Source organism: Schistocerca piceifrons, chromosome 3 (assembly GCF_021461385.2).
Source record: "Schistocerca piceifrons isolate TAMUIC-IGC-003096 chromosome 3, iqSchPice1.1, whole genome shotgun sequence".
In the NCBI taxonomy this organism is placed as follows: domain Eukaryota; kingdom Metazoa; phylum Arthropoda; class Insecta; order Orthoptera; family Acrididae; genus Schistocerca; species Schistocerca piceifrons.
Genome location: NC_060140.1, coordinates 33,548,749 through 33,572,748, shown reverse-complemented (window position 1 = coordinate 33,572,748; position 24,000 = coordinate 33,548,749). Strand labels below are relative to the sequence as shown.

Here is a 24,000-nt window from a genome sequence, read left to right as displayed (position 1 = left end):
CACCCCAACTACACTGCTTCTCCCACCATCTACAGTTGCTCACAGTCTGGCCTTGGCAGGCAGAGACAGTGCTCGTGTGTGTGTTTGGGTATAGTATCTACTTCAGGAAAAGGCATTTTGATTGAAATCTTACTTGTTTAGCAAGCAGTCTTTTGTCGTGCCTGTCTGCAACTCAACATCTCCACTATATGACAAGTAGCAGTCTATCCTTTTCATCATACTGTCATCATTCCATCCTGTATTTTCCATTCTTTCATCCACTATAAAAATATTATACGAATAGTTGGGTTGGTGTTGGCAAACATCATCTTTGTTTGTAAACAACAGGGTACTACCCTGAATGAAACTCACAGTTTCAAGAACATACGTATGTGGTACTGGCAAGACATTCAGTCCGAGAAAGAGACTTCATGTACTAGAAGGTAACGAAACTTCCTTCACTGATTTAGTAATTCATTTATGCATGAGGAATAGTTCTCTGTGTTTTACACTCCAGAAAGGAATACAGTATGAGAAAAATGAGTGTACACCTGCAGTGTACATTGTTTTGAGTGTTTTAATGTCACAGACTTTTCTGTGTACATAAAGCATAATTACCATTACTCTTAATCTGTGTAGATTAGAAGCAGACATTAGTGTTCTTGAAAGCCTGCAGTGGTAGATTCTGTGTCTTAAATGTAACTTGTCTTGTTCCACATCCCTGGCAGCTCTGCTTCATGTGGAATTTACAGAACATCATGCATGAATGAATGATGGATGAACACAGGTGACTCCCTTTGGTGGAAGACGTTTTCACTATCACGGTTTGATCAGCAGCAGGAGAACAGGTGGTCACATAAAATTTCTGATCACAAGACCTTCTGCCAGTACCCTGAATTAAATTCAATGTTGATGGTGATCTGGGCTTCAGATGCAGACTTAAGTCTTGTGGTCCCAATGGTGATAATTGAGAGAAGTTTGTTAGCTGCTCTCATAAACTCTTTCCAGTTCAGTAGCTGAAAAAATCCCTCAGCTTCTCTCAGCCAACAATGCAATGAGACATTTTTTCTTATCACTGGTGAAAAATGTGTAATCAACAACCCAGAAGCCACGACACAATAAACAGTGTATTTGCGTAGACAACTGGTACCACACAGAGGCTGAGGACTGAAGGGATATTACAGACTCAGCACAAAACTGCCTCAGACTTGCTCAAGTAATGATCTATTACCTATAGCACCATTCTGGTTTAGTTAAGGCACACTATTAATTGAATTTATTACTTTTGCATACTTGCAATTGCTGTAACTGAAATTATGACTCTTTGCACTTAAAAAAATTTCTAACACATACCTGCAGCTATTGCATGTTTTGTCCAGCCATACTGCAAAACGTACGGTAGTGCCGCTGTTAAGAATTTGTCCTCCAATTTCTTCTGCTCTTCCATTCTTTCAACATTACCATTTGAAAATTCTTCACCTGATGATGCTGACTTTCCATCAGTAGCAACAGCACGAGAATGCCTCCACAGCGAAGTTGCCCACAGGCCTCGAACTCCTGCGGAAAAGTAAGTATGTAGAGAAACAGAGTCAGTGCTGTCTAATGTTACATGGAAGCTTGTTGAGTACTTTTGCACCAGAGTACATAACTCCACTCCGACTAGCACAAAAGTTGTTTGTATGTCTTATTTTGTTCAGCAGAATCAAACGGTGGACGGCCAGAATGGAGTAACAACAATGTGGAAAGGACAGATTGCTGCTGACTACGTAGGCCTTAGCACCCAGTGATGGTGGCTGTGTGCACGAGTTGTGCTTGTTCAAGTTTTCTACTTCCAAAGAGCCTTGTTCAGAAGCTAAAATATTTCTAGCAATCCTTTTTATTGTGTGTGTGTGTGTGTGGGGGGGGGGGGGGGGGGGGGGGGGGCAGGTGGGGGGGGGGCTCTGTGGTGACTAGCAATTTGTCCTTTCCACATTGCTGTTTTTAGTTTTTATGTAGCTCACAGATCTGTTGCAACCAAGTTTTCATCGTCAGCAACAAAACCATCAAGGAGGAAATGTATTAGGAAGAGAATGCAAGTATTCTAAAATCCTTAAACAAGTCTCTGCAACATTATACAATATTCTTTGATGTCACTTTTATATAATAAATACTTAACTTTCTTTATGCGTACTGCCCACAAGATATTTCAGTGTGACAATAGGGAGGGAAAATGTGCAAACTAAGCCACAACCTTTATATTTAGGTCACTACAATGATAGAGGCTACCCAGTTAAAACATGCTGAGCTGTGCTTCTTCCCTATACGCCAAAGAATTTTGCAGTGTTGCGTGTAGTATACGACCATTAACTTCTGCTTCAGGCATTGTCACAGGACTATTCAGAAACCTTCACAATAAATTTTGTTGGCTATGACAGCTGCACTACCATACATCAATATTTAAAAAATAAAAAAATGTTTCAGTGAAGCCATTCATTGCTGTTCATATTTCAACCATACTTACAGTTGTCCAGAAGCAGACACATGCAATGTTTCACAGAGCACACTACAGACATATATAAGGCAGCTCAGTGCTAAAGTGTAAGACTACAAATCCAAAGGTCTCAGGTTCGATCCCCAGTCAGTTCTAGGATTTTTATCTGTAACTGATGTGAATAATCACGAACTGCACCGTGGTCAGGAAGCTGCGTTAATGTGTAGGTCCCCTTATAACTTGCTGAGTAAGTCAGTTCAAAGATCAGGGGAAGGCGATGGCATACCACCTCCGACAGGATTGTGTCTAGTAAAGCACTGTGGTGTTCATAACAGTCTTTAGACTGATGACAGCCTTAGTTAACAAACTGACTGCCTCAAGCTTAGTGACGGATGTTTCACCATCAGGCCAGGCCACACATACAGTGAGAAGCATGAGGCTCTGGTGGCCACATAGCAGTTGACGTGTTAACCAATGAAATGTGAACTTCCTTATAAAATTTCTTGTAATCTTTAACAAGGTTGATTCTAGCATTTTCAATTGGCTTTTTCTCATTTTGATGACACACTCTCTCTCATGAATCAAACAAATCTGTAAACATTTAATAACCCGTTTTAGTCCTCTCTGGTATAGGTTCCACACATGTGAGCAATATTCTCAAATGGGACACTGAAGTAATTTGTAAGCAGTCTCGTTTAAAAACTGGCTGCATTTTCCCAGTATCTTGCTAATGAATTTAAGTCTGACACCTGTTTTAGCTACGAATGCATCTATGTAACCATTCTGTATCATAACCTTACAAATTATTTCACCCAAGTTTTTGTAAGAGTTGACTGATTCTAACTAGGAATCACTGATACTGTGTCACAGAATAAAATGTTTAATTTTGTAAAATGCATTATTTTGTGTTTCTCTGCATTAAAACCAAGCTGGTAATCTGTACACCACTTTAAAATCTTGTCAATATCTGGTAGAGCATTTCTGCAGCTTTTCTCAGATGGTAGTTCATTATAGATAACTGCATCTACAAAAAGTCCAAGGTTACTGTTAATAGTAAATGTCCACAAAATAAATAATGCACAACATGAACAACAAGAATCTCAACAAACTTTCATGGACATACCTGAAGTTACTTCTACGTTTGTCAATGACACATTGTCTGAGGTAACATGCTGCACCCTGCCTAATGAGAACTCCTCACTCCAGCTGCAAATTTTTTTTTGGTACCCTATAATCACACTTTTTATTAATAAATGTTGGCAGAAGTGATCCACAAAGTTGACAAGGAGGTCATTCTGTTTGAAATTCTTCTTTATGTTTGATCTCAGACTACAGGGTGCGTCAAAAAAATGTATACACACTTTGAACTGTCGTAGACAATTTATTTCCCGTTCTACAAGGTTAAATATCTGTGAGAAAGTAATGTTATGTTTCTTCAACAGGTGGCAGCAGTGGCAAGGAAGTAACTGCAACATGGCAGACGTGCATTTGAGCTTTGAAGCGCAGAAGCAAATCATTAAGTGGTCCTGGAGGTTTGAGAATGTAGCTGTGGTTCGAAGACAGTGGAGAAGTGAGTATGGTACAGAACCACCTTCAAGGGTAACAATTACATGTCTATGAGACAAAATCAAAATTCATGGAACAGTGTGTGATGTGCATAAAGGTCGATCAGGGTGACCTCGTACAGCTACAAGTGATGATTCCACAACTGCGGTCATGGAACTGTTTCAGCATTCGCCTCAAAAATCTTCAAGGCAAGCGGCACGTGAGAGTAGTGTAAGTGCTAGTAGTGTGCTACGCATTCTAAAGAAAGGCAAGTTTCGTGCAACAGCTAAGTGACAATGATCCGGGTTGAAGGTTAGAATTTTGTGAATGGGTTCAGCAGATGGTGAGACGTGAACTGGGATTTATGGGTAGCACAATTTGGTCGGATGAAGCCCAATTCAAACTCAATGGAACTGTCAATAGGCACCATTGTGTGTACTGGGCTGAAGATAATCCTAACATTACAGTTGAAAAGGCTATGAATTTGCCTGGTGTAAATGTGTGGCATGGTTTGTCTGCAAGGGGACTCACTGGGCCTTTCCGCTTTGAAGGTACTGTTACTGGAGAAACGTACCTAACAATGCTTCCTCCATATTCCCTGCCATTCATGCATTATACGGTAATAATGAGTTTTATTTCCAACAAGATGGCACCCCGCCACACTATCATAGGGACGTACGAGCATACCTGGATCACAATGTGCCAGGCCAGTGGATAGGACGCAAGGGTTCAATAGAGTTTCCTGCACGCTCTCCAGATCTCACACTGCTGGATTTCTTCTTATGGGGCACAGTAAAAGATGAGGTGTACAAACATAAACCACGTAACCTGGACACACTTTGGAATGAGATTCAGGCGGTGTGCGCAGAAATCTCATTGGACACTTTGGTACTTTGTACGAAATCAGTGGTGACTCGTACTCAGAAGTGAATTGATGCTGAAGGCCACCAGTTTGAACATTAATCACATTTGCAAAGTACATTTATTTTTCCAACTGGACTTTAAGCTTTCCATTTCCAGAAACTTAACATTGTAGAACGGGAAATAAATTTTCTATGGCGCTTCAAAGTGTGTATACATTTTTTTGATGCACGCTGTATATACTAAGACTCTACAACAGATGGATGTCAGTGAAACTGGACAATAATTTTGTGGATCGCTTCCATTACTCTTCTTGTAGACAAGTGAGAGTCAAGCCACTGGACTCAGTTTTTTGTTCGAGGTAGCTACGGTAGGATAGGATTAAAAAAGGGGAAATAATGTAGCTCCAAATTATCTGCAGAGTCTGATAGGTATTCTATGAGATCCTAAAATTAATTAGCAGTTTTAGTCGTTTTTTTTTTTTTTTTTAATGCCACTGGCATTAATGTCTATACCACTCATATCTGCATTGGTGAGAGAAATAAACTGGTGCAGCACTTTTTTGTCTTCCTCTATGAAAGAACATTTGAAATGGAGTTAAATTTTCTGCTTTAGCTTTTCTGCTCGCAATTCTAGTTCCTCTGTCATCTGCAAGTGTCAGGACATAACTTTTGTGCCACTGACAGACTTTGCATATAAGAGAGAGTTCTTTGGGTTTTTATTAAATTCTGGTATGGTTATCACGGAACCTTCACAAACTACCCTCTCAACTCCACACACACTTAATTCATCATCAATCAATCTACAGCTCAATGTTTTGTTTTACACCTATTATGCAATAGTTATCGTTTCTTTGGAAAAGAAATTTTCAGAGTGATCATATGCCTGGAAGGTCCCTCCCATCATGAAATTTTCTACTAGGTGCATATCTATCTAGTGTATGGTCACTACTTTAAATCTGTGCACCTGCCCAGTAATAAATGTTTTAAGTTCCTCTTCCTGATATGACATAACTACTTCTTACATGTTGTTGTTGTTGTTGTGGTCTTCAGTCCTGAGACTGGTTTGATGTAGCTCTCCTTGCTAATCTATCCTGTGCACGCTTCATCTCCCAGTACCTACTGCAACCTACATCCTTCTAAAGCTGCTTAGTTATTTATCTCTTGGTCTCCCTCTACAATTTTTACCCTCCACGCTACCCTCCAATGCTAAATTTGTGATCCCTTGATGCCTCAGAACATGTCCTACGAACTGGTCCCTTCTTCTTGTCAAGTTGTGCCACAAACTCCTCTTCTCCCCAATTCTATTCAATACCTCCTCATTAGTTATGTGATTTACCCATCTAATCTTCAGCATTCTTCTGTAGCACCACATTTCGAAAGCTTCTATTCTCTTCTTGTCCAAACTATTTATCGTCCATGTTTCACTTCCATACATGGCTACACTCCATACAAATAGTTTCAGAAATGACTTTCTGACACTTAAATCTATACTCGATGTTAACAAATCTCTCTTCTTCAGAAACGCTTTCCTTGGCATTGCCAGTCTACATTTTATACCCTCTCTACTTTGACCATCATCAGTTATTTTGCTCTATAAATAGCAAAACTCCTTTACTACTTTAAGCTTCTCATTTCCTAATCTAATTCCTCAGCATCACCCAACTTAATTAGACTACATTCCATTATCCTTGTTTTGCTTTTGTTGATGTTCATCTTATATCCTCCTTTCAAGACACTGTCCATTCTGTTCAACTGCTCTTCCAAGTCTTTTGCTGTCTCTGACAGAATTACAATGTCATTGGAGAACCTCAAAGTTTTTATTTCATCTCCATGGATTTTAATACCTACTCCGAATTTTTCTTTTGTTTCCTTTACTGCTTGCTCAATATACAGATTGAATAACATCGGGGAGAGGTTACAACCCTGTCTTACTCCCTTCCCAACCACTGCTTCCATTTCGTGTCCCTCGACTCTCATAACTGCCATCTGGTTTCTGTACAAATTGTAAATCTCCCTGTATTTCACCCCTGCCACCTTTAGAATTTGAAAGAGAGTATTCCAGTCAACATTGTCAACCTTCTTACATAGCTTGCTGTAACTGTAAATCTTTTTGCTTGTGTTAGTTGTCCTCTGTACTTTGGTAACAACTGCCCGATGGTCACTGATGCCAATTTCAACCTAGATGTACTTAAAGAGGTCATGTGTATTTGTTGCCATAAGGGTCAATATATGTCCATCACGAGTGGGCTATCAAACTATCTGTCCTAGGTCGCTTTTGATAAATGCATTTACTGGTGTTAAGCAGTATGTCTTGGCACACCCAACAATTACAAAACTGTAACCATCCCAGTTGGCTGTTGCATAATTTAAGCCACTTCCATTGATCACTGTATGACTGATGAATTTAGGTGCTAGCAAACGGAGGTTTTCCCTAAATTTTTCTGTTACACCTGCAGGTGACTCCGGTAGTTGATACAAAGATCCAGTTGTAAGCGTACGTCCACCCTTGATACAGAGTATTGGCCAAACAATCTCGCATGCAGCTTCAATTTCTGTCTCTGTGAATTTGAACTGTTCTGCAACAAATACGCCAACTGCATTTCTTATTTGCCTGTCCTTTCAATATAAGTTTAGATTAACCCAAAATTTCTCGTTGTTGTCGATATCAGGTTTTCAACAGCTTCCTGTACCTAGTGTTATACACTGTTCAGTCATGTTAATGAGACCATTGCCTACGTTCAAGGTTAACATGCAATAACTACTCACGGATGGCAGGTGGCAGCACTGGTAGTGAAAGCTATATAAAGCATATTGAAGGCAAGCAGAACACAGTGCAATTGTCATCGTAGTGCAGAAATAGATGATTTATCTGACGTCATAAAGAGAATGACTATTGGCTTTTGGGCCAGGGTGGAAGCATTTCCGAAATACCTAAGCTTGTGGACTATTCGTGTGCCACTGTGGTTAAAATATACCACACATTGCAAGGGTGAACAACGGCTGCGGAGATGTGTACGGGCAAATAGACCTGTAACTGTTGAGGAACTGACCGCCCAGATGAACCAAGGGGCTACCAACAGCGTCTCTTAAACGACTGTCCAACAAACATTGCTGCGTATGCGCCTCCACAGCAGATGCCCGGTTCACGCACCCACGTACTTTTCATTGGTGATGAAGGTTGGAATTTGCATCCCAGTTGTCCACTGAGTGGCGGCAGATGAACTTTTCAGATAAATCGTGTTCCACACTCCATCAGACAGATGGCCGCTGGCACGAAAGTCTGAAAGCAACAACCCTGCAACAATTGTTGGAAGAGTCCAGACTGGAGGAGGAAGCATTATGGTCTTTGGAATGTTTTTGTGGCCTTCCTTGGGTAATCTCATCATTCTTGAACACACAAAGGAACAACACAGATATGCGTCTATCTCTGGGGACCACATCCACCTGTACATGCAGTTTGTCTTTCCTCAGCACAGTGGCATCTACCAGCACCAGGACAATGCAACGTGTTGCACAACTCACAGTGTATATGCACCAGAGTGAGTTTACTATACTCCCTCAGCCACCAGACTTCCCAGATTTAAACCCAACGTGTGTGAAGAACTGGATTCGGTTGTACACACCACAGATCCTCAATCAGAACACACAGTGCAGCTGGACAAGGTGCTGGAGTCGGCATGGTTCCATATCTCTACCAGTACCTTACAGAATCTCACTGACACACTGCCTGCACATCTCACAGCTGTCCACACCGCAAAAGATGGTTATTCAGGCTTTTAATATGTGGCTGCATTAATGCGACTGGACTGTGTACTAACTCCACTGCTTTTAATGAGCGATTATAAATACAGGGCTTTGTTGTGAATGTTTTAGCAATTAATCATTAGGATTTTTATAGCTGTGGGGACAATTTATTTTAATTTCATCTAAAAACTGTGGGGTCTCCCAGAGCTAGCCTTATCTGGACTGGATGAGGAATGACTGAAGGTACAAACACCTGTGTGCACCACACACACAGTCAATCATCCGGGTATCAGACACTGACACAGTGCACACCAAATCCACTTAAGTGGACGCTACAATTCTTAACCCTAAGGCACAAGTCCAGAAAGTCACCACTTAGCTTTTCACAGAACCTCTGAAGTTTCTGGTTCCGACCTTTTTACTCGTCTCTGAACCAGTAGGCCCAAATTGGTTCTGGGAACAATGCTGCACATTGTGAGCTTCATTAAAACTCCATGAGCAAAGCTGGTCTTCTATAACCACTCAGCATGTTGAACGAGACCTCCAGGCAAACACACAGAGTGTACAAAGTGATCCCTTGTACCCCTTGCCACCTGTTCTTTAAGGGGTACCATTATTTATGATATGTCTGAACTGCAGATAGTCCTCAGACACTGACCATTTTGTGTGTTTACCTTCCCTTGACACATGAGACACCAGGTTTGTCAATAGGTGAAGTGCGGCTCAGTGACACAGGTTCAGATGAAGTGCAAGGCAGCACATTAAAATTGTCCATTTGGGGATGGTTGTACTAACTTTCTCCTGGGTCCTTGCCTCCCCTGTATGGCACTTAATGCTGATATGCCATTCAAAAAGGCAAGTGGACGAGTGCCGGTAGATCGTGTACTTCCTGCAAATGATGTTACATCTATTGGACAGGGTAGGGCCTTGACTTGAGGTATCTTCAGTGTTCTGGTACACGTCTCCCGCCATTTCACCCAAAGACCCATTTGAAGCAACTTCCCTTACAGCAGGTGAGCAGTTCCGGTCTGCTTACGAACAGCAACTAACTCATCCTGTGGCCGAGAACAGAATTTATGACAGATTGAATTCTTACTGGAATAACATTTATCTGAACACTTAAAAATGTTGTTGTTTTTGCTTTGTTTTGTTTAGTTATAGGGTGCAAAAATAACTAGGGTCATACGCGCCCATGTCAAAACTGAAGCACACAAAGACAAAGAGAAGAGTTAAAAATGACTACATGTCAACCCCAATCTACGGATGAGAAGACAGCTGAAAACAGGCTCGTGGAGGAAGCCTGTAAAACATGTTATAGAGGTCCAGAACTAAAAATTAAGTGGCCTTCACCATATTGCTACGATGGATAAAAGGGAAACGCAGCCGACAGCCCGTGCATCGTTCACTAAAACGGCCGATAACTCAGGCGGCAAACACAAGCGGGAAAGTAAGCAGTTAAAAAAAGGGCATTCCATCAGGAAATGGTGGACAATTAAAAGTTGAGCGCAATGTGCACAAAGTGGTGCACCACTTAACAAACGGTGATGGCTTAAAAGACAGTGCACAATATGCAACCTAGAGACAATGATCTCCTTGTGGCAAGAGGACTGAGACAATGTCATCCGAGCAGCTGGGAGAGGCTTAATAACCCAGAGCTTGTTCCCATGAAGGGAGGACCCGTGGTGATGCAAAAGTAACAGAGAAGACATGCACACCCCATACTGGCGATCAAAGGAGTCATCGAAGAAGGAGGCATAGGATAGGTGAACATGCATGGCAAGGTGTTGAAGATAGCAACAGGATTCATGATAATATCGTCTGCTATTGTAAGGCTGGAAATTGGAGAATGGATCTTGGTCCCAGAGAGCCGTCGGAGGTTGGCCAACACGACAAAAGAGGGAGTGGAACTGTTAAAAGAAGCAGTGAATGAAATCTAGCTACCTTTTCTGCTATCCTGAAAAACATGACTACACTGTGCACACATCTGCTTATAATGAATGCACTTTGCCATCATAGGATGACAATTAAAATGGTGGAGAGTACATCTCTGCACGCAAATTGCGCCCCGGCATGCCTCAGTCCACCAACCGAAAGGGACACGGCGTGGTAAAGAGGAAGTGCAAAGAATGGAACGTTCTGCAGCAGAAGTATAACGTTTGTAAGATGTTGCACCTGGTTATCACAACTGGGGAAATGTTGTTCGCCGAAGGTACCCAGGGAGGAGTAAAGCCTCTAGTTAGCCTTAGTATGCTGCCAATTGGGTGTGCACGTAGTTGGGGTAGGAGTCAGCAAACGGACAGCACATGGAAAATGGGTGTTCAACTATGTGTCAGAGAGAATGGACCACCCGAAACAATGGGCAAGCTAGGCAGTGCAGAAGGATAGGTCCAAATGGGAATAAGTGCACGTGAAATCTGAAAAGAATGTGGGAGCTCGTGTATTAAAGCAGAAGAGGTTAAGCTGATCAAGAACATCAGCTACGAGGGCACATCTAGGACAGGTTCTGGGAGAACCCCAAAGGGGATGGTGCGCATTGAAATCAGCGAGCAGCAGAAAGGGGTGAGGTAACTGCCTAATAAAAAGGGGAAAGGTCAAGTGAGGAACAAAAAAGGGAACTGCAACAGCTTGAAGGTGGGTAGTCAGGGAGATGGGTTGACTCTGAATATCATCCTGCATGAGCAGCATGACTCCCCCACGTGATGGAATTCCGACCTCAGGGGGAAGATCAAAATGGACCAGTAAAAAATGCGAGAGTTCAAAGCTGTCGTGAGGAAGCAATTTTGTTTCCTGAAGGCAGAAAACAAATGGACACTGTGATTCTAAGAGCAGGCATAAATCCTCTTTGTTGGATCAATGGCCGCGAACGTTCCATTGGAAAAAGAGTCATGACGAGGGCAGAATGAAGAGGTGCCACCTCAGCGGCAGCGGAGTGTCAACCTTCGACGACTCATTGATGCAGGGCACAGAGGCAGGAAGATCCTGCTCCAACAGGTCTACAGAAGCATCAGCATTCTCCTTCTGTTGGCCTGTGGAGTCCAGGGCACAAGAAGAAGTTGTTAGAGTGACACTGAAGTCAGCCAGGCAAGGGTATCACATGGCGACACCATCGAAGAGGATCTTCGAGTCAACGAAGGATAAGATTCCTTGCCTTTGTTTGACTTCTTCGAGCCTTTCTGGTCAGCATAGGAATACTGGTTGACAGGAGGGCTGCAGGAAACCTTCATGGAAGTATTCCTTCTGTCATTTCCGGCCAGCCGGTTGTGTAGCTGGTGACTTCGCCCCCTGAGGCTAAAGTTTAGCAGCGTGTTGCACAGCTGGAGGAGGAGACGGTGACGCTACCATGACTCTGGGTAATTTCACAACTGTGGTGCTAAATTTGAGGTTGCATGTCTGCATGGTCATGTCCTTTGTGGAGCAAGATGTAGCAAGAGCAATACTGTGGGTGTCAGATGGGAGAACACAGGGTTTCCGACTAACCAACAACTTGTGAGCTACCAGGTAGCCGGATCTCATGGACAGCCCACTCACTGAGATACACAGGACAATCGCAGGAGGCGGCGGCGTGGTTACCACTGCAGTTGATGCAGCAGGAGAAGGAGGCAGACAATAGCCCTCGTGAGCATCCCTACCACGGGTTACATATTTGTCTGGGTGTCAACAGGTCTCTCGAGTGTGGTTGTAACGAGGACACTGGTAGCAGCGCATCAGGTTCAGAATATATAGTCTGACTATGGTAACTTCATAACCTGCTTTGTTCTTTGATGGAACAACCACTCAATCAAAAGTGAGAGTGTGCTTGTGGGTACTACGGATGCATGTACATTTTTTCATCACCCAATGGATGGCAATGAGACTCATTTGGATTTTTGCCTCAGTCAGACCATCAAGCCTAGCGTAAATAACACCATGGGAAGAATTCAGCATTCAATGGTCCTCAACACAAACAGAATAGTCACGGAGGAGCAAAGCTGCATGTGGTTGTTGTGCCTGAGAATCAGAAGTAGTCTCTAAGAGCAATTGCTTCCGTGAGGGCAGGATTTCACAGGGCCAGCAACTGCATCAACATCTTCCTGAATAATAAATGGATTTACAATTTACAGTTGCAAAAGACTGACCATCTTCAGTATGTGAAAACAAGAGGAACCGTGGTGCCACTGGGTAGGTCTTTGAATCATTAGCCTCATTCCATTTACATTTTGTAGCCACTGACTGAAGATTATTGGCTCATTGTGAGAAAATCCCACACGAATGTCAGCATCTCCGATGGCACAATCCTTCCATCTGGGGGCCCTCTTCAGAAGGGGGCACATCAGCCTTAGGTGATAGTTCACACCTCCCAAATATCTGGCAGAGGGACCAGTCAGCAAGTTGGGAAAGTAGCAGCTCAGGCAATCACCCCTCCATGGGCATGAGCCTGGCCTGTACCAGGAGTATGTGTTACCTACCTGTCAACCCAGGGCAGGGAATTATGCGTTACCCAGTCACCTGTTATGCGTCAGCTGTGTAGCCAGCTTTCGCGAGCGCACAGAGAGGAAGAATAAAAAGAGGAATCTCAAATGCTGAAGTGGAGGAAGGACAGGAGAAGGTGAATGAAGAAAGAAAGAAGAAAAAGAAGGAACAGTGAAGAGTATTCTGATATTGATTACAGTTAGCCAAGCACAGACCCCCTGGGAGGGGGTAAGAATTGGTATGCTTCAAGTACTCCAAGTTCCCTCTGTGCACAACTAAGCAGTTTGTGAAAATAACAGAAGAAAAACCTGAGATAAAATTTACAGGTCTTTCAGAGGTAATTCGAGGTTACGCTCACTAAAAAACTTGTGTAACAATGTCAAAAATGGTGTTAATATACAACATAACAATATTAAGTACTGTCCATATTGTGAATATCTTCACCTAAACCTAACTCACAACTGAAATTTACATGGCTTCCTAAGAACTTCTGTCAGTTATTACAGGGAAAAGGCCGAGTGAATAGTTGTTTTGATGCCACCATTTTGGTATCCATATTAAGCCCCGGATGCTGCATTATCGCACCATTCGCTTTGCTTGTGATGATGAATACTTCTCATGTGCTTCATAGTTTAACCCTTTCTGCTTATTTCAACTTTAAACAGGTACATGTATAGTCGAGGTTATTTGTTTACACTGTTTACTAATGAATCATTTTTTGTATGCTTTGCTGCATCAAGGCACAAAGAGAGTTTAATTACATCATTCAAAAACACAGTTTCATTTGGAGTTTTTTTTTTTTTTTTTTGGGAGCATTAAGCGTTCAAGCATTAAATGTTCAAGTGTACCAATAGTGTTGAGATTGAAGTAAGGACAGAGTCATGAACTATCAGTTGAATACAATTTATTGAGTTGAATTGAGAAGCAAATTACAGTGAGGGTCCACCGCTAGCACTGCAATTGAACTGGCACAGATGTATAAACAAGCACTGCACTCTAAGGTACATGTCTAACCTCAGCTGCTGCAGCGGTGAATCATACCTGGGACATAACATGCTTTGACTGGTTTTAATTTTTTTTTTACCAAGTCCTGGAAGATCGAAATGCAGTTACCAGAACACCATTAACAGTAGTGCTTGATTGCTATAAATCTGGTCATTGTCTTGTTACATACACTCTATTATCAAACTGCATTTTTTTTTAAGAACAGTGCAAGAATGAATCTTATCTTATTTCTGTTTGTGTGACTGGTGTGACTGTTAATGAGAGAGAGATCTTGAGTAACAGCATAATATGATAGAATTCTGTTAATCAGTTAGTTCAGTATGAACAACTTTTGCCCAATTCTACTCTTTCCAAAATATTTACCTATTGCAGAAAGTGAAATTACACATCAGTCACATTTCAGTTCGTTGTTTCATTCCGTCACACTTGTACACTCTATCACCTAGGTTGGTCTAAAGCCCTAGTGGCTGCTTGGGACATCATCCCGACAGGGGTGCCAGAGGCAGCCCAAGTGCAAAATTTATGCACAGGTTGCATCATAATTAGTGGCAAAACTGATGCACATGAAATTATATAAAGGTGGGGAGGGGGAAATCGCATGCAGGTGGTGATATGTTACTTGTGTAGTAAAATTTTCTTTAACTGGCCCTGTTTTTGCTACATGTTTTCCACACATTCTTCTTTGGGTGGGCATGTTCGGATTCACTTACCGCTACAGCTTTAGTGATCTTAGTGGGTAATTTTCTTCTTCCTGTTTTTTTTTTTTCCTTGTTGTGCAGAAGATAAACAAATACGCAGTTGTATTAACTTCATGTATCATCAAAATGTCCTGCTGAACTGACGTGTGAGAGTGTATCACGCATCCTTTGTAATTACAAAATTTATGTGCATATTCTTGTACTGATGGTTAAAGACAGCTCCAACAAATTTCTCAGGCATAGGAACTGCAAAAGAAAAGCACTGGCATGTAGAAACTACAAGATAGTGGAAGTTAAAGATTTGGGTTTGTGTCCCTGTTCCAAAGCTTTAATTTGTGAAATGAGCTAAACATTCCACATGGCATTCATCATACAAATACATCCATATTTTCACTTAGTTTTATGCTGCAAGATGAAACTTACTAGCGGTATCATACTACCTATTTAAAAAAATGAATGGTGATCAAGTGTGGAGGTCCACTGTTCTTCATCGAGTAATTGGAGTAATTGGTTTCTGCTGTTGCGTGGGAACAGGCAGAGCCTGTGCTTGTTTTCTATCTTCTGCAAACATTCCTATTTGTGTCAAAAACTGATGGAAGCTATATCCTCACACCTGTTAAGTAGAGCACGAGCCATACCCGACATGCAGGCTGTCTGATGTTTGAGGCCACAAATATGCTGACAACTGTCTGTTACAATAACATCATTAGAAATAATGTACACATTTTCTGTGGTAACACAGTGTCAAATCGTATTACAGAGACATCCTAGTAATGGAACAATTTATAAAAAATTATACAGGGTGATTATAATTAAAGTTAAACTTTCAAGACACTGTAGAAATAACACCACTGGTCAGAATGACATCAAATTACAATGGAATATTATCAGAGAAGGTGGAAAACATATGGCAGAAGGAAAAAAAATCGTGTGAAAACTGATCAAGAAATGGGGCTGTATGTGCGAGAATAAGTAAATGAAAACAGCTGTCACGCACAAGATCCATTGAAGTTCGTAGAAACACGCCTGGTACACGGCTTTTCCTCCTTTCGCCATGACTGCCTCAATGCAGGATTGCACTCTGCTGGTAAAGCCGTATTACAAGAATGATGACTGTGTACATGTCATTCTACAGAAGTTCCAGACACTGAAGGGTTTGAAAAAAGGTGTTGGTCTGATGACTGCTGTGGGTCTGGAGAAAATGATTTGGAAATTCGAAAAGATGGGTTCTTTTGGTGCGAAACTTGGTAGAGGGAGGAAATGAATTGATTCAGCAACAATGCAGGAGGAGATGAGTCATTGTGTGCAAATGGGCACTGTACAGAGAATTGCCTGAACATTGGACATACAAGTAAGCATGGTGCATAAAATTGTACGAAACATCCTTCTTTGCTATCCATTCCAAATTACCCAAGTGCACAAGCTGCTTCCTGTTGACCTGACGGAAAGAGAGACCCTTGCTTTAGAATTTCCAGCTTGGATGGAAGTGGACAATGATTGGCCATAGAAGATTTTGTGGCCAGACAAAGCCCACTCCAATCTGACAGGACATGTCAGTACACAGAATTGTCGAAATGGGCAATGGAAAATCCACACCCAAATCAACCAGTACCACTTCATCCTGAAAAGGTCACTATGTGGTGCAGGCTTACAGTATCATTTATCACAGGGACTGTTACCTGTACCATCACTGGTAAGGGCTGCGAGTGTCTCTTGCGCAACCATGTCATTCCAGCTCTCCAACAGCGTGGATGGGATCATTTATGTACAAGATGGCACACCACCGCACATTGCAAATCCAGTTAAGCAGCTGCTGAAGCGCCATTTCGAAAATGCTACAATTTTCAGATGTCACTTCCTTACAGCCTGGCCGTCCAGATCACCTGATCTTAATCCGTGTAACCTCTGGCTGTGAGGCTACCTGAAAGCTGATGTGTTCAGCGTTCTGACTGCAAACTTAGCTGCATTGAAGGCACGCATCGCACAACACATTCTGAATATGACCCCAGAAACACTTCGATCAGTTGTGGAACATGCTGCTTCTCGATTTCAACTCACTGCAGAAAACGGTGGACAGCATATTGAATATGTTTTGCACCAGTCACATGGAAATTAATAATCTGATTTGATTTTGATTGATGCTTTTTACGTGGTTTTTTGTCTCAAGACAATTAATAACCAATGTGATTGATGCTTTTTTGTGTGGTTTCTGGCCTCAGGACAATTATCAGTTTTTACTGATTTTTCCCATCCGATGTGATATGACCTAACCATGGTGGATGGGCTTACATAACTAACATCTCACACCTGTACAGCCATGCACACTCCCCATCGCACCCCCCTCAGATTTAATTATAAGTTGGCACAGTGGATAGGCCTTGAAAAACTGAACACAGATCAATCGAGAAAACAGGAAGAAGTTGTGTGGAACTATGAAAAAAATAAGCAAACTATACAAACCGAGTAGTCCATGCACAAGATAGGCAACATCAAGGATAGTGCGAGCTCAGGAGCGCTGTGGTCCCATGGTTAGTGTGAGCAGCTGTGGAACAAGAGGTCCTTGGTTCAAGTATTCCCTCGAGTGAAAAGTTTACTTTCTTTATTTTCGCAAAGTTATGATCTGTCCATTCATTCACTGACGTCTGTGTTCACTGTAATAAGTCTAATGTCTGTGTTTTGCGACCGCACCACAAAACCGTGTGATTAGTAGACGAAACGACGTGCTTCTCCAATGGGAACCGAAAACATTTGATCGCAAAGTCATAGGTCAACCAATTCCTCCACAGGAAAACACGTCATCTGATATATTCTATACGACACTGGTGACGGCTTGTGCGTCACATGACAGGAATATGTTGTTGACCCACCTAACTTGTACGCTTGGCGAATGGGTAAAAAGATTCTTCTACCTTCTTCTGAAAATAAAAAATTAAACCTTTCACTCAAGGGAAGACTTGAACCAAAGACCTCTCATACTAAAAAAAATACATATGTAAAACCGCATGTGTATTTCAATGCAACACTGTGCCAAAATTTCAAAGAATTTTGTGAAAAGCTTGCAGAGATTTGTCATTAGGGACAGCTGTAGTTTATATATAAGTACAAACGTAGATGTTCATTTCTTCAAAATCTCACTTCTCCGAAAGTTCTTTACGGATTGTTTTGAAATTTTGACACAACACTGCATTTGAATACTCATGTGTTTTCATATACCTACTGGAACGCCATCTGCAATAAGTGTAATAAAAGGGGAAACATTCTAAAAATGTAAAGCTGGTTCTTTCAGAATCTTTAATTCCCCACATGTTCTTGACCAACTGCTCTGAAAGTTTGACAAAACTTCAAATTATACCACAGGCATGTTTTTAGGTATCAGATTTTTTAACTGATGCATATTTACAAACCCCACCATGAACCATGGACCTTGCCGTTGGTGGGGAGGCTTGCGTGCCTCAGCGATACAGATAGTCTTACCGTAGGTGCAACCACAACGGAGAAGTATCTGTTGAGAAGCCAGACAAACGTGTGGTTCCTGAAGAGGGACAGCAGCCTTTTCAGTAGTTGCAGAGGCAACAGCCTGGATGACTGACTGATCTGGCCTTGTAACACTAACCAAAATGGCCTCGCTGTGCTGGTACTGCGAACAGCCGAAAGCAAGGGTAAGGCATGCAGCTTTACTGTATGGTTAAATGATGACGGTGTCCTCTTGGGTAAAATATTCCGGAGGTAAAATAGTCCCCCATTCGGATCTCCGGGTGGGGACTACTCAAGAGGACGTCGTTGTCAGAAGAAAGAAAACTGGCATTCTACCAATCGGAGCATGGAATGTCAGATCCATTAATCGGGCAGGTAGGTTAGAAAATTTAAAAAGGGAAATGGTTAAGTTAAAGTTAGATATAGTGGGAATTAGTGAAGTGCAGTGACAAGAGGAACAAGATTTCTGGTCAGGTGAATACAGGGTTATAAATACAAAATCAATTAGGGGTAATGCAGGAGTAGGCTTAATAATGAATAAAAAAATAGGAGTGCGGGTGGAAGCCCACGCCTACCACAGTAGTACAAGTTTATATACCAACTAGCTCCGCAGATGACGAAGAGATTGATTAAATGTATGATGAGATAAAAGAAATTATTCAGATAGTGAAAGGAGATGATAATTTAATACTCATGGGTGACTGGAATTCGGTAGTAGGAAAAGGGAGAGAAGGAAATGTAGTAGGTGAATATGGAATGGGGCTAAGAAATGAAAGAGGAAGCTGCCTGGTAGAATTTTGCACAGAGCATAACTTAATCATAGCTAACACTTTGTTCAAGAATCATAAAACAAGGTTGTATACATGGAAGACGTCTGGAGATACTCGAAGGTTTCAGATAGATTACATAATGGTAAGACAGAGATTTAGGAACCAGGTTTTAAATTGTAAGACATTTCCAGGGGCAGATGTGGACTCTGACCACAACATATTGGTTATGAAATGTAGATTAAAACTGAAGAAACTACAAAAAGGTGGGAATTTAAGGAGATGGGACCTGGATAAACTGACAGAACCAGAGGTTGTAGAGAGTTTCGGGGAGAGCATTAGGGAACGACTGACAAGAATGGGTAGCTTTCAGAGATGAAATAGTGAAGGCAGCAGAGGATCAAGTAGGTAAAAAGACGAGGGCTAGTAGAATGTGGGTCTATACAAGGGCGATGTACTTGAGGACAATATTATGGAAATGGAAGAGAATGTAGATGAAGATGAAATGGGAGATATGATACTGCGTGAAGAGTTTGACAGAGCACTGAAAGGCCTAAGTCGAAACAAGGCCCCGGGAGTGATAACATTCCATTAGAACTACTGACAGCATTGGGAGAGACAGTCCTGATAAAACTCTACCACCTGGTGAGCAAGATGTATGAGACAGGTGAAATACCCTCAGACTTCAAGCAGAATACAATAATTCCAATCCCAAAGAAAGCAAGTGTTGACAGATGTGAAAATTACTGAACTATCAGTTTAATAAGTCATGGGTGCAAAATACTAACACAAATTGTTTACATACAAATGGAAGAACTGGTAGAAGCTGACCTTGGGGAAGATCAGTTTGGATTTCGTAGAATTGTTGGAACACATGAGGCAATACTGACACTACGATTTCACTTAGAAGATAGATTAAGGAATACCAAACCTACATTTCTAGCATTTGTAGACTTAGAGAAAGCTTTTGACAATGTTGACTGGAATATTCTCTTTCAAATTCTACAGGTGGCAGGGGTAAAATACAGGGAGCGAAAGGCTATTTACAATTTGTACAGAAACCAGATGGCAGTTATAAGAATTGAGGGTCATGAAAGGAAAGCAGTGGTTGGGAAGGGAGTGAGACAGGGTTGTAGCCTCTCCCCAATGTTATTCAATCTGTACATTGAGCAAGCAGTAGAGGAAACAAAAGAAAAATTCGGAGTAGGTATTAAAATCCATGGAGAAGAAATAAAAACTTTGAGGTTCATCGATGACATTGTAATTCTGTCAGAGACAGCAAAGGACTTGGAAGAGCAGTTGAACGGAATGGACAGTGTCTTGAAAGGAGGATATAAGATGAACATCAACAAAAGCAAAATGAGGATAAAGGAATGTAGCCGAATTAAGTTGGGTGATGCTGAGGAATTAGATGAGGAAATGAGACACTTAAAGTAGTAAAGGAGTTTTGCTATTTGGGGAGCAAAGTAAATGATGATGGTCGAAGTAGAGAGGATATAAAACATAGACTGGCAATGGCAAGGAAAGCGTTTCTGAAAGTATTTGTATGGAGTGTAGCCATGTATGGAAGTGAAACATGGACGATAAATAGTTTGGACAAGACGAGGATAGCAGCTTTTAAAATGTGGTGCTACAGAAGAATGCTGAAGATTAGATGGGTGGAGGTATGAGTAGAAGTGGGGAGAAGAGAAATTTGTGGCACAACTTGACTAGAAGAAGGGATCGATTGGTAGAACATGTTCTGAGGCATCAAGGGATCACCAATTTAGTATTGGAGGGCAGCGTGGAGGGTAAAAATTGTAGGAGGAGTCCAAGGGACGAATACACTAAGCAGATTCAGAAGGATGTAGGTTGCAATAGGTACTGGGAGATGAAGAAGCTTGCACAGGATAGAGTAGCATGGAGAGCTGCATCAAACCAGTCTCTCGACTGAAGACCACAACAACAGCAAACATATTTACAAAAATGTAATATACAGAGTGGCCAATCACAGGGGCATCTCGTTTCACCCGTCAAGCTAGATGAGTTTCGTTCTTTGTAGTTTTTTCATTTGATGCTTATTTCGTGAGATATTTGGCCCAGTCACTATCAATGGACTACTCTGTGTAAGTATCTATAGAGTACATAATGTATAAAAGGGTGAAGAACTGTTGCCTCATTAGGCAACAGTTTGTTGCGAAAGCTTGAATTGTGTGTGTACGTCTGTGTTTGTTTATGTGTCTATCGACCTGCCAGCACTTTCGTTCGGTAAGTCACATCATCTGTGTTTTTAGATAGATTTTTCCCACGTGGAATGTTTCCCTCTATTATATTCAATCATTATTTTGTAATAAATGTTTAGACAAAACACACACACACACACACACACACACACACACACACACACACACACACACACACACACTTACTTTTAGCAAACACAGAAGTTGTATTTGTAGGTTATTGGTTTATGACAACAACACAGCTATAGAATCTGAATTTGCAATAACAATAAAGAAGGGTCAAGACCACAGAGAGGAGGGAAAAGAAGATGGACAGAAGGGTGAGAGGAAAAGGAGGAGCTGGACAGAGAGAGAGGGAAGGAGGGGTAGGAGGAGATTGAGATGGACAAATAATGGGGATGGGCGAGATGGACAGAGACAGGGAGGGAAGGAGATTAGGACGTATGTCCAGTTCCCATACGTGCTTTCTCTTTTCTTTCTGTTCCATTTAAACAGACTGAGCCACAGCAAGGCATGGGTGGGTAAAGCTTGTAATCTCTAATAATGGAATTCTAATTTCTCAAGTTATTGACTACGGATGGAAAATTTCTGGTTTTACATCTGTCTGGTCATTAACAATTATTGGATACTGTTAAGATTGTACGGCATGACCAATGTTAATTTTTCTATTACTGCCATTATTGCTGCCGCTGCTAGTGTGGTAGTCATCATTCCGCAGACCGATTTAACATATCTTTCCGTCCTAGTTTTATCTTGTGCAAGTATTTTTACACCTGCATAACCACCTGTGTTTGAGGCTTTGTGTCCCTCCATACTCTGCGGGCCACATTATGGTGTGCGAAGGGTGGCACTTTGTGTACCACTGTCACAAATGGTCTGCTGGCAGAGCAACTGTTAGTAAGACTCAATATAATCTCTCTAATTTCACCTTCAAGGTATTTTAACAAGATACCGATGAACAGTGGATGACTAAAAAACAAGCAATTCGGAATGACGAATCGTGCTGCATCCTACAACAATCGGACAGAAGTTTTTGGCTTTCTAGAATGCCTGTGGAATGTTACCTGCCATCACGTACAGTGCCAGCAGTGAAGTATGGAGAAAGTGGTGGTGGTTTCGAGGCCCTCTCGCACGAGTTACGGATCACTGTATTTGATCACCTGCCTCGCCCCCACTACACGTGAATGATTTGCCAACCAGTTTCGACAAGTATTACAAATTCTACTGTGTCGAGCAGCTCTGGCTGGGAAAATGAACTGTTACATTTAGCAGTGCTGAAGTTTATCTCCGTATTCCTACGAATACTTAAAATAAATTTTTAAAAAAGGAAAAAACCTAAGAATAAAATTAGGATCATAATTTATTAAACTTGTTCTGTAACGCTTCTCTTGGGAACTGTAAGCTACTTTACAGAATGTGATGCCAAGTGGATTGTGCACATCTGTCCACTGTATTAATGCAATAATGTTTATCTTTATTAGTCATCAAATCCTTTTTCATTCATTATACTTACAGTTATACATCAAGTGTTTACACAATTTGTTTTGCAGTCTCCCTCTCTTATATTATGGTTTTAGGGTACAAAACATCTATGGTCTTAACTGCCTATTCTGTATAAACAGGAATTTAAATCGGCAGCAATGGGAGCAAAACTCACGGAGGAAGGAAACTAAAAATGGAAGGAAATCTTAGAAAAGTGCTATTGAAGGGGGTTGGTTTCCCCGAAAAGAGCTTCAAATAACTGTTGTCATCCCACTAACACTGATAAACTCAAGGACGTGATCGGCTGAGTGTGCATCATCTGCTAAAAGGGAAGATACATCAGGCAACAGCGGTAAACGGGCATGTAGCAGATTAAAATAGGGGCACTGAAGTAACAGGTGTCTCATTGTCCACGATTGAGAGCAGTGGGGACAACGCTAGGGAGGATCACCACTTAAAAGATGTCGATGGCTAAAAAGACAGTGCCCAATCCAGAATCTAGTTAAAATTACCTCCGGGGACCAGGCTGGGAGAAAGAAGTCCAAGCACAGTGAAGAAGTTTTATGTCCCGCAATTTATTATTAAGTGCAGACCAATGTGTGTGCCATAAAAGAGCAACACGACCACATAAACACTCTGTAGATCGGCAAAGGGAACCATGCAAACAGCAGGTCAAAGAAGAGAGACAGCAGCCTTTGCTGCTACATCGGCTGCCTCATTAAACATGGCATCCTCCATTTGTGTGCATAGAGCAGCAAATGCCCGATGATAAACTATTGGCCGGTTACTATTCTTGGGAAGCTGACATAGGTCATAGAGAAGGCAAGTCCGGGAGCGAAACCAAGGTGGCATCGTACCCCGATTTGTCAAGAAAGTTTTAGGAAAGTCGAAGGAAAGTGAATGGAACAGCTGACAGAAATAGACTCCCGTGGTAGTAGAGAGGAAGGGCCTCCTGCGTACCCTAAATCCAAGGAAGTGTCGAAAAAAGGGGCATGGGTTAGATGAGCAGGCATGGAAGACAGATGACTAGCGTAATGACTCAGAAGAACAGCTCGCCAATTGGACAGCAGAGGTTCAGCAGTCTCAGCGTAAAGGCTCTCCCTGGGGCTAGTATAAAAAGCTCCAGACACTAAACACAATCCACAGAATCTAGACGCCACAGAATTGATGGCCGTGCAGAGGAGTAAACTATGCTTCCATAGTCTAATTTTGAGTACACTAAGGCACGATATAGGCAGAGGAGGACCACTCAGTCCGCTCCCCAGGAGGTACTGCTCAGAACATGGAGGGTGCTGAGGGATT

The 24,000-nt window shown here is 41.8% G+C and overlaps 1 protein-coding gene across 2 annotated transcripts in view; it reads right to left on the bottom strand.

Annotated features, from left to right (window-relative positions):
- The window catches only part of LOC124789772 (ubiquinone biosynthesis protein COQ9, mitochondrial), a 191,391-nt gene that overhangs the window by 90,552 nt on the left and 76,839 nt on the right, over positions 1–24,000 (bottom strand). For both annotated transcript variants that reach the window (XM_047257236.1, XM_047257238.1), the window contains exon 2: positions 1,333–1,536. In XM_047257236.1, coding sequence (XP_047113192.1) covers positions 1,333–1,536 — 204 coding nt within the window. The remainder of the gene's footprint in view (positions 1–1,332; positions 1,537–24,000) is intronic.